At 38.1% G+C, this 12208-nt stretch overlaps 1 protein-coding gene and 1 long non-coding RNA gene across 2 annotated transcripts in view; both read left to right on the plus strand.

Annotated features, from left to right (window-relative positions):
• The first annotated feature begins 1264 nt into the window (after positions 1–1264).
• The window catches only part of LOC309631140, a 283441-nt gene continuing 272497 nt past the window's right edge, over positions 1265–12208 (plus strand). Inside the window, exon 1 of the long non-coding RNA XR_014246091.1 lies at positions 1265–1463. This is a non-coding gene — a long non-coding RNA (uncharacterized lncRNA). The remainder of the gene's footprint in view (positions 1464–12208) is intronic.
• DYTN (dystrotelin) overlaps positions 1596–12208 on the plus strand; it is a 45410-nt gene continuing 34797 nt past the window's right edge. The window contains exons 1-4 of the mRNA XM_082396758.1: positions 1596–3442; positions 6200–6401; positions 8230–8315; positions 8826–8926. Of these exons, the coding sequence (XP_082252884.1) occupies positions 3343–3442; positions 6200–6401; positions 8230–8315; positions 8826–8926 (489 nt within the window). The 5' untranslated portion in view covers positions 1596–3342. The remainder of the gene's footprint in view (positions 3443–6199; positions 6402–8229; positions 8316–8825; positions 8927–12208) is intronic.

Raw genomic sequence — 12208 nt, forward strand, 5'->3', positions numbered from 1 at the left:
TGGGAGAGGGAGGGTGGGAGGGAGGGAGATGCAAGAGGGAAGAGATATGGGAACATATGTATATGTATAACTGATTCACTTTGTTATAAAGCAGAAACTAACACACCATTGTAAAGAAATTATACTCCAATAAAGATGTTAATAAAAAAACAAAAACCCTATGTATACATAGGTCAGTTTCTGATTTTGTCCTGTTCCATTACTCTATCTGTTCCTGAAATAAGCACACATTGCATTTATTCTTACAGATTAATTTTATATTGTTTTGTCAAGTTCAAAATGGTAGTTGGAATTTGGGTTGGAATTGCTTTAAATTTATAGGGTAGAATTCATATCCTTATGTTATTGAACATTCCTAATCCAGGAATATCCAGGAATGGAGGAAATAGATCTCTCCATTTATTCATATTATCTTTAATGTCTTTCAATAAAGTTTTATAAGGTCTTACACATTGTTTTGTTTACTTTAGGCATTTTTTAGATGTTAAAAATTACCTGTTCTAACTGATTATTCTTGGTATAAAGTGGTGGTACTCAAAGTATATTTCCTGGACTGAAAACATGAGCATCGCCTGGGATTAGAAATGCAATACCCAGACCCCCCGACCCAGACTGTGGGGGTAAGCTCTGCAATCTGATGCGAGTAAAGTTTGAAAACCACTGATATAAAGGGAAGTTATTGATTCTCATACAATTGTCCTAAATCCAGCCAACTTGCAGATGATCCTCATGAATTATCTGGATAGAGAGGCAATCAGAACATCTGTACATCTCTTCCTTCCTAAAATTTATAACTCTTATTTTTATTTGTTTTTGTAGATTAGAATTCCAAAACAGGGACAGCAAATCAGTTCCAATTCTATTATTATATGCCAGCTCCAATGGACTCATACTGACATCCTGGAGGGCTATCCTTCAAGGTCTATCAAGGAGATTCCACCCTATCTGGCACAGTGTGGAGGGGACAGGGGTGGTCCTGATGCCCTGTATTTTATTTCTCTGCTTCAGACTAGAGTTGGATCACAGTGGTGAAAAGGGGGATGGGGGTGATTTTTTCCTGACTCTAACAGGGATGTCTTTTGTCTATCTCACTTTTATATGAAATTTGCCTTTTATTTCTGACATTTTAAGGATGTTTCCTCTCTTCCTAGATCATGTACCAGTTTTTAAAAAATCAGAATGGCTGATGAATTTTACCAATGTATGTTGAGAATCCACTGGTTCAGTAACTTTTTTCCTTCTCTTAATATATTAATTGTTGGGCTTCCCTGGTGGCGCGGTGGTTGAGAATCTGCCTGCCAATGCAGGGGACACGGGTTCGAGCCCTGGTCTGGGAAGATCCCACATGCCGCGGAGCAACTAGGCCCGTGAGCCACAATTACTGAGCCTGCGCGTCTGGAGCCTGTGCTCCGCAACAAGAGAGGCTGCGATAGTGAGAGGCCTGCGCACCGCGATGAAGAGTGGTCCCCACTTGCCACAACTAGAGAAAGCCCTCGCACAGAAACGAAGACCCAACACAGCCATAAATAAATAAAAAATAAATAAATAAATAAATAAATAAAAAGAAAAAGATTAAAAAAAAAAAAAAAAAAATATTAATTGTTGAACAAATTTTAAATTCCTGAAATAAATCTTTCCATATCATGGAACATAATTCTTTAATGTGTTCTTGAAAATGTTTGCTAATATATTATGTTTTATCTTTGCTTTCATCTTAAATAAGATATGTTTATTTTTTATATATCTGATTTAGATGGTATTTAGATGAGACTTCAAACTTTAGACTTTTGAGTTGATGCTGAAACCGTCCCATATTGGACAATTTTCCTTGGCCAATTAGACCAATTTCCTTCAAAGGCTCAAATCAGAATTTAACTAGTTTCTCTCAGTAATAACAATATTTTCAATAAAACTGTATCAAATGTTGGTATTACAGTTATGTTAGCCTCCTAAAATAAATTGGGAAGTTTTCTGAGTTTTTTCCAGTTTTTTTTTTTTTTAATTTTTTTTAATTTATTTTTTTTAACATCTTTATTGGAGTATAATTGCTTTACAATGGTGTGTTAGTTTCTGCTTTATAACAAAGTGAATCAGTTATACATATACATATGTTCCCATATCTCTTCCCTCTTGTGTCTCCCTCCCTCCCACCCTCCCTATCCCACCCCTCTAGGTGGTCACAAAACACCGAGCTGGTCTCCCTGTGTTATGCGGCTGCTTCCCACTAGCTATCTATTTTACGTTTGGTAGTGTATATATGTCCATGCCACTCTCTCACTTTGTCATAGCTTACCCTTCCCCCTCCCCATATCCTCAAGTCCATTTTTAGAAGAGTCGAGTAACAGGGATTCCCCTATCCCTTGAAAGTTTAAAGGAATTTGCCTGCAAAACTATCTCTGCTTATGGTTGTTTATCTTTGATGACTGCTTTTCCTCGTCAAAAAGTCTTCTGTAGTAATTAGTCTTTCAACTTTTTTTTCATATGTTTTGATCATTTCTATTTTCTATTACATATACATTTTCTATTACATATACAAATGTACAGGGCATTTGTATATTACATATACATTTTCTATTACCTAGATATGGCTCCAGAGCTTTCTCTTCTCCTCCACACTGTGAAAAGGGTGAATACATACTCAGTGCCTGGTAAGTGCTCAGAAATGCTAGCCACTGATGTAGTGATGTTGGTGGTGGGTAAAAGAAAGTATATTAATAATTCTTTTCTGATTATAAAAATAACATGTGCTCTTTATAGAAAATTTAGGTAATATTGACAAGTAGGAAGAAAATAACTAAGAATTCGAGCACTCAAAGATATCCCCTGTTAACAATCTGACGAATGACATTAGAAATTAAACTCCACGGGGCAAGAATTTTTATCTGTTTTGTTAGTTGCTATATTTCAAGAGCCTGGACTCATGCCAGGGCCATATAGTAAGAGCTCAATAAAAATCTGCTAAATGAGTGGATGGTTAGTCATTTTCATAGATGCATAAATATGTGTGTACATATGACTAGAATATATTAACAAACTGAATTTATATTCTACAGATAGTTTTTTGTCTTATTGTTTCATAGGCTATTTCATTTTTATATAAAAAGTGGACAACTTCATGGAGAAGCCCTCCTCACTGGGGGATTCCTTAGTTTGGTGGGCTCAGAGGAGGCTCTCTATGGTCACCTGCAGCCTAGGATAGTGTAGTCCATTATTATTTGTTCCCAGGTAGGAAAGAGAGCTCTAGACTTTGATTTCCTCACCTGCAAAATAAAGTAGGGCTACATGCTCTCTAGGATTTCCTTCTAGGATATGGGATTTATCTAATGAGACAGTCCTTTATCTATGATATTTCATGTTTTCTTTACAGATGCTCTTAATAGTATTGAGAATTCCATTTATAGAACAGCCTTCAAATTACGATCAGTGCAAACCTTGTGCCAATGTAAGTACAGGTTCTCTTGAAACACTTGAAATAATCTGACCCTGATGTGTAATGTAAAAGTCATAGAAAACCAAAAACTTCCCCCATGTGAGTGACTGCTGGATCTGGAAGGTTGGACCTGTGCATCTACCCTACTTGTAACAGGGAAGATGGAGTGTGGAAGATACACCTGTGTGTTCCACCCACATGTAGCTTCGCTGACTGACAATAGACAATAATTCATGGATGAGGATTTTAATTCTTTAAAAGATTGTTCCTACTTGGTTTCTGCAAATTTTTTGTTTGTTTATTCCCTTTTCAGGATACCAATATTGACGCAAAATAAAATCACAAAATAAGTTAGTTTAATATAACTTGTAGATTCAAATGTAAAAATTTCTAAATTCCTTCTACTACTTAAGACTTGCCTTTTTAAGTTGTACCCCCGTCTCTTTCTGAACCTGCAAAAGTAAGTTCAGATGAATAATCCTCAGGCCATAAAGTTTAAAAATCGCTTGAGAATTTCATGAGAACTACTCTTTTGCATTAAATTTTATCTGATTGAATGCCATGGTTTCTTTTCCTATACTGTTATCTAGGTAAAATACAGTAAAAATTTTTATGTTGTAAAAATTCTCCAAAATGAACTGACTTGGGTCCTGGCTGTGAAAAACGACAGGCATTCAGCATATCTGAAGTTATTGATTTCTAATAAGTTCTGTACTGCATTTTTTTAAAATCACTTTGTGTAATTTATGACATTTATTACAGCAGACCTAAAAAAGTTGTGTTTTATATATATATATATATAAATTGTATTATATATATATACACACACACACACATATGTCATTTTTCCTAAAGGTTGAAATTTTTAAAATATTTTTCCTCTGCCTAATAAGTTAGGTAGACCAGTGGTTTTCAAAATGTGTTTCACAAAGTGGACATGGGTGTGAAGTAGGGTAAGAAAGGGCCAGCGAGGTGGGAAAAGGAAGTAGAGGCAAGTCGAGAAAACCCAAAAGGGCCAGCAAGGTGGGAAAAGGAAGAATAGGCAAGTAGAGAAAACCCAAAAGGCTATCTCCTCTACCAGAACAACTCTGTTTTTCTCTATCTTCCATATTGCATTTCTGTGAAAGTGTCCTTTGAAGAAGGGATTCTTGGCTTAAAAAAAAATTTTTTTTTAAATCACTGATATAGACAAATTACTTATATTACTCCAGAAATCAACAAAAGGCAGAAGATGCTCACTAAAAATTTACCCTGAATCATGCTATTTTCCTGGAGAATGTCTCCTATTAAAGAAAGTTAGCAGCCAATGCTCACATGAGCCTCCATCATTGTTCATATGAGACTGGATGTGTACAAACAGTGTAATTTGAGGGTGTACCTTTCGGGATTTTTTATTACGCCTGGCATCAGAAACAGTGAATATAAATAATATGCATGGGAAATAGTAACAGTATACGAAATCAGAAGTTGGAAAGTTCTACGTATAACAGATAACCAAACAAAAATTGGGGAAACAAAAGTCCCTAACACCGAGATAAACATATCGTGAGCTCCAGGCAGCAGGATCTGGAGAGCCGGAGAGCGTTCCTGCACAAATCTGGTGGTGAGATTAATGGACACCACTATTATCTGTTTTGCTGTAATACAGAATTCTCAGCAGAAGCCATAGCATCCTGTGTACAGCACGCCAGGCCGAGGTGATAGGTTTTGTGACTGAATAACGATGAAAGAGTTTTCAGTCTCTACCACATGCAGCCACGTTTTTATCACAGTCTCATCCCAAAACATACCCCCTCACTTTCTTAGACTCTCCCTTTAAAAGCAGTATCAGAGAACAAATAAAAATGTTTATTATACGTGCTAGATTTGTTGTATGTGAGGTTGATTTACGAAGTAGACAGAAGTGCAGGGTTTTATCACTTCACAGGCTGAAGCATTTTAAATGCCAGCAGCTCTTGGTGCCACTGACGTCCCCATCTCTCAGATGGCACAAGTGGGTGTTTATTCATTTTGTCTGTCATCCTCCATCTGCAAGAAACCATGGGGTCAGCTCTGTTTCATTCTTCCTTATATTTATTGCCTTGTAACATTTTTAGGAGAAGGTGATAAAAAAAAACATGTAAGAAATAAACCATTATTTTTTGTAAGCAACTTTGGTTTTATTAAGTGCCTTTCTGGATAATAATACTGATGAGACCAAGATCAAAAAAATAAACATTACTAAAGCAAGGGTGAGACCTAAGGAGTCTAATTCAGCAACTGCTCTTTTATAAAGATCACTGAGTTTTTTAAGTAATGCATTTGCATTTTTATACACAATATTCCTTCTCGAGCTAGGCTGCAGACAAGAAAAAATGATATTTGAACATGAAAGATGAATTTTCTCAATCCACTTAATAAACAGCATAAAAATGTTTTTCCCAACTTTTCACCAGTGTCCTAACTTCCTCGGAAAGCTATTTTCAAGTTTCTCACTTCTTTCCCATTTAATTTCCTTTTATAAAGCCACATCCTAGAGGTTATACTGGGAATAATGTTCTAACTATGCTTTACAAACAGATGCACTTTTGCAAAATCAAATCGACTGTTAGAATAGGAACGCCTGAATTATACACAAGAGAGATGTATCCAAATAGTGGCCATACGTAATTCCCTTAAAAAAACAGCTGCCATAAAAAACAGTCTTCATTAAAGGCTAGATGATGTTTATTTTTTTGAAGCCTTTTGTTCAGATCAGAAGTGATGCAGTGTTTCCTTTGCTTCCTGCAGTGGACTTGATTGGCAGTTCTCTGATTCAGCATGTCCTACTACGTCAGAGTCTCTGGGAGGCAAGAGAAAGTGCTGTCTCTGTGCAGCAGCTTTTTCAGGCTCTGCAGGAGCTGTTTCAGAGAGTCAGGGTGGAAAAACCAGGACAGGTGCACCCCAGAGCTTCGGAACTCACTCTGAGCCTTCTCACAACAATGTATGACAGGTGAGGCTGAGGGGACCATGCTGTGACCTCACAGGGGGTGTTTAGTTGCCTCTGGTCATTGACCAGTTGGGATTGTCTAATATTTGTTCAAGGTTTGATATCTAAGAAGGCTTCTTTGTTTGTTTGTTTTCCTCAAATGTATTATTCAGGAGGGGAACAAAGAAGTACATGCTTATCAACCTCACTAATATGAATGACTCATGGACAGCAAAAAGGGGGAAAATCCACATTTTCATACAGACTCATTTCCACTCTAGAGAAGCACGCACACCTTTTGCTAGGGCAATTATGCATCTATGTATACATATAAATTACACTTTTCTCTTGAGTCCCCGGTAGTATATGTCTTTGCTTATTCCTTTATAACCAGTTGTCAGTTTCTGTTTGTGAGATAAAGTTGAATAACCTGTGCATAAATGGCTAACCTATTGTCTTAGTCTGGGCTGCTATACCAAACTACCGTAGACTGGGTGACTTAACAAACATTTATTTCTCACAGTTCTGGAGGCTGGGAAGTCTAGGGTCAAGGCACCGGCAGACAGATGGGTCTGGTGAGAACCCACTTCCTGGTACATAGAGGGCCATCTTTTGGCTGTGTCCTCACATGGTGAAAGGGGCGAGGGCGCTCTCTGGGGTCTCTTTTGTAGTAATAGCAATCCAATTCATAAGAGTTCCACCTTTGTGACCTAATCATCTTCCCAAACCCCATCACTAAATACCATCACATTGGGGGTTAGGATTTCAACATATGACTTGGAGAGGCACACATAAAACAGTTTATACCCTGTCAAAGGCTTGATTATGCATGCTTTAAGTCAGTGGTATTGGGTGTGTGTGTTTGTGTGTGTGTTTACCACTTTTTTGTCCCACTTCAGTTGTGTTTATCCTACGTGATCTTGACCCAGTAGCCTTCATCCTGTAGAATGGACTTTTAAAAGCTCACAGTAAATATAAAACATGTGGAAAGTGCAGAAAAGAGTGAAGAAGAAATATCACCCCAAAGCCTGCCTCCCAAAGGCAAGCACAGTTTAACCACTTGGCAAATTCCTTACTAGTTTATTATTTATTTTTTTTGTTGTACAAATAATATATAAGCATGTTCTCAAGTTATTTTTTCATGATTTCAGTCTCCTTAAGCATTGTGATTTTGGCTGTCCTTTCTTGTATCAATGCCTGCCTCTAACAATCCTCCTGCCTTTGATACATTGTATTTTGTAGGTTTGGAAACTGCACAGCCAGTGGGCACAGTGTAATGAGGCTCTAAGTGAGGGCCTGAGAATGGGTGGATTTTTTTTAATATAAAGGTTTGCTCCTTCTGCCTTCCTTTTGGCCCTTGTCTCTGTTGTTTGGTTTCCCAGCATGTGAGCCCTAAAGGAAGTGAGACTGCCTGGTCCAGGAGGACCCAGGAAGACGCCTGGGTCTCCAGTGCCTAGGACACTGCTTAGTACAGAGGAAGCACCCAGTAAACATTTGCTGAACACATGAATGAATGAATAAATGAAGGATGAAATATTTTCATGCAATTCTTAGTTCTGTCAAATTCTAGATATAGGAAAACTGACCATGAAAAGCGTGAACTTGTAACACGGTGTCAGAAATGTCCATTCAGGGACTTCCCTGGCGGTCCAGTGGTTAAGACTCTGAGCTACCGCTGCAGGGGGCACAGGTTCCATCCCTGGTTGGGGAACTAAGATCCCACATGCTGCACAGTGCAGCCAAAAAAAAAAGAAAGAAAGAAATGTCCATTCATAGTCATGGTTTTTATAAACCACTTTACCAAGAATAACCCTGCCTTTCCCATTCTTATCTCTGTTTTGTTGCCATGCAGCTCGGGAACGGGTTTTCTCAAGCTTGGACCTGCAGCTGCTGCCCTGATTGCCCTCTCAGGGGATAGTCCTCTTACAAAATACAGAGGTAACATATGTAGGAGTTTTGAATGTCTGAAGTGCAGTGACCACCAAATCTCTCCAACACGTTATCTTCTTCACTCACACCTGTATCCCCGCCACACTGCTCTGGTTCGGCAAGTACTCAGCAAGACCTAGAATTTTTCAAGATGTTGATCTATGCTTTCTAACTATTCATAATTTGGTTATCCTTGATATTTATTTGTATAGGGATTATTCAGACACCAGTAGTTATTATTCCTTTAAAGACAGACTCTGCTCACATCACCATTTACCAACCTTGTGGTCTTTGTCATTGATGTGCTAAATTATCAAAAAGTTGAAATGTGAATGGATCTTCATTAGTTATCAAATTATTTAGTTTGGGAAGCCTTCAAAATAGCAAGCAAATAACCAAGAATTATAACTTTCACCTTTATACCCACAGATAAACTGTTTAGAATTCAAAGCACATATTCTTCAAAGATATATAGCAAGTATTCAGTTTAAAGATTTCTTTCCCCCCTTATGTGTCTAGCTCTTTTTCAGCTCTATGCAGAAAATAACAGGGGACGTTATGATTCTGGGGCACGCATGACTCGAAGGATTTTGAGAAACCTACTAACAGATCTACAACAGGTAAATCTCTAATACTTAAGAATTCTAAATTTGTTCCAGTTATATTAGTCACATTTATTATTAAAGGATCTGATTTTTACAGTGTCAATTCTACCTTAATATAGTTCTCCATGCAACCTCTCTCCTCTTTAGCCACTGGTATTATCTGAATATAGACTGATCTACTGCAATTGCTTCCTAACTGCTTTGCCCAACTCAAGCCTCTCCTCTCTGCAACTCTTCCTCCACACAGCAGCTAGTGACTCTTCCAAAATGTAAATGTAAATGCCTAAAATTCTTCGTTGGCCATATTCTGTGATAGAATAAAACCTGAACTCCTTAGCCTCACAGGCAAAGCTTTCATGATTTGACTCAATCCTTCTCTTTTCAGAAAGAGGTAAATCATGATACTTATACAAATATAAAATGAACATGTATTCAAAATTTTATTTAATTTGTCAATTAAAAGAGGGCTCCAGTAAGTTACAACTAGTTGAAAGAAATAACCAAAGAACAGACAAGCTGATAGATTAAGAATTTTACAACGAATTTGCAGGTGGACCCAAGACTGACTTTGGGCTGAAGGGGAGGGTTGTCCCTCAACCAGGACAGAATTTATTTGCATGTCTATAGATAAGAATTATTTGCATTGTGATCAGTTGTCTACAAGTTAACGTTAATGTCTACAAAATTATAAAATAGCTTAGTCAAAGACAGTGATGCATATCTCTACAGGTTCAGATAATCCCCATTGAAACGATATGCAGTGGTTTCTTTTGCGTATTCCACAGTGTTTAATTTTTCCTTCCATCATTGTCACTCTTCCATATCAAAATTGTTACTGTACCTGACATGCACCAAGTTCTCCATGCCTGACTTGTGCAGGTGCAATCTGTCTGCAACACCACTGGCTCTCCTTTCACTTGACAAATACTGTTTGTCTTTCAAGATCACTCAAATATTAGTCACCTCCTCACTGAAAGCTTCTTTAACTCTTGTACATAACTTTGTTATAGCACTGGTCAAATTTTGTTGCAATTATGTCCTAGATATATGCTTTTCCACTAGGCTGCTTCTCAAGGGCAAGAATTTTATCTCTTTATCTTTATGGCTTGAAAAGTTCTTGATACTAAAGCCTTCAACGGGGCTTAATGGAAACATAGATGAAATGCAACCCCGAATACTCAAATAGTTGCTTTCCATCATTTCCTATTCTTTAAGAATGTGCAAATGTAGTGTTGTTTTTATCCATACTAGGCAAGGGAATTTAACATCCTTAAAGTAAATATGTTTCTTAAATATTAAAATGATGTAAAATCATGTAACCAAGCAAGATCTTCTGCAAATGGGTTAAGCAGGCTATGGATTATCTTGTGTAGAGCGGTCACTGTCCCTCCGTATCTTTTACCCCTATTTCAAGGATGCGTCTATTCTTCTTCAAGCCCCTGTAAAATCCCCAAACTAGGTTTTCCTCACAGTGAAGCCATAGTAATTTTCTGTCATTTTTCCCCTGGGTCTGGACTGTAGGGGAGAAAAAAAGTTCTTTTTCCTTGACCCATCTTAAGTTCTGTGACTGGGGCCCTATAAATTGGACTGGCAAAAGACAGAATTAACAAGAGAAAAACAAACCAAAGTTTATTAATGTGTATAGTGCATACACATAGGAACACCCAATGATGAGTAACTCAAAGAGGTGGATGGAACTCAGGCTTGTAAATTATTTTACAGTAAACAAAGGAAAGGGGGCTCTGGGCTTCTGGGTGGGGGGAGGCAAGTTATGAGAAGGTGACGGGAAATAGATGGTGAACAAGTGTTGTTTAGTAAGGTCTGTTATGCCGATTTAAGTCTGTGATTTCTCCATTAATAAGTGTTGTTAAGAGTCCTCCTCTTTCTGATAGGGAGGGGGAGACACTATTGGTAAAAAGAAATTTCCTTTATAAATGTAAATTTACAAAAGGAAAACCTGTGCCCTGTTTTTAGAGCTTTTTCTGCATCTACTGGTTCTCAATGGCCTTTAGTTCAAAATAATACATATGCCAAGGGCTCATATTTGGGGGTGACATATTCTGGTACCCTTCAGAACCGAGGATTCTGAACTGGGGATAATTATGATACAGGTGGGAGTGGGTAAGGAAAGAGATTATCAGACAGGGAATATGATTTAGAAAACCCTGTCCAAAATTACCTTTGCTTTGATTTGGCCTTAATAGTAATAGTTTATGTTCATATTGATTGTAATAATTAGTATTTAATGTATTCTGTAAATTCCAAATAATATGTAAGATGTTCATATTTTTTAAGTGGAGCAATGATTTTTTTTTTTAATTCCTAAGGTTCAAACATCATATGTAGTTATTTAAGAGCTGTTCTGGTGGTTGCAGCAGCACATGGGCCCTGTTTTCTGCTGACTCCAGGCATATCTTAAGGAGCTACTTCCCCAATAATCCCAACATCTTAGGACTTAAGCTGCAGGGAGCCAGGGAGACTGGGAAAATCTGTCCATCCATTTGTGCAATCAGGCTTGTTATATTAAGGTGTTGAGGTGGATGTAATGAAAGAAGATGGACGGAAGGGCGTTTTCCTCCTCCTGAAATCCTGTGCTGCTTCCTCACTACTACAGCTGGCCCCAGGCTGGCTCCCCATCCAAGAGGCCCTAAAAATCTGCCCTTGTTTCAGGCTCAACTGATGTCAATGAGCTGCCGAAATGGCAGCTCCTGCAGCGCTGTCTGCCCCCCAATGCATTAGTAGGCTCCTGAGAAAGCTGTTAGGAAGGTGGAGATTTGCATAGCAAATTATCATCCTATTGACTTCCATTAAGACCACTGAGATGGGTTCCCATAGAAAATGCCAGGCCCCACCGTGTGATCCCAACCCCTCCCCCAAGAATCATAATTATCATTTCAAGTGGTGTTCTGCCTGTGCTGGCAAGCTATCCAGCCACACTGCATCCTTCCTTAGAACACCTGCAAGAAATTAGTCAAATGGGCAATTAATCCACAAAATCTTTGTGCACACACTTAAAAGCCAAAAATGTAGGTTAGAACCCACTACACAAGTGAGTTTTCTTTTGACTGGTGTCAGAATCACAGAGCTGACAAGTGGGTCCTATCTGATCCACATTCCTTATTTTCCAAATGAGGCTAAACCCCTTTCTCAGGGCTCAAGGACGCCATCCAAATAAATGCTCCAGTTAGCTCATCAGCACTCTCAGGCCAAAGTATGTTTAGTGAGTTATTTTTTCAGACACAAGCCAAATAACGCATAGTACTTAGTTCAGCTGGTGATGGGGTTATTATCAATTTA

The sequence above is a fragment of the Balaenoptera borealis genome, assembly GCF_965194805.1.
Source record: "Balaenoptera borealis genome assembly, chromosome: 6".
NCBI classification, from domain to species: domain Eukaryota; kingdom Metazoa; phylum Chordata; class Mammalia; order Artiodactyla; family Balaenopteridae; genus Balaenoptera; species Balaenoptera borealis.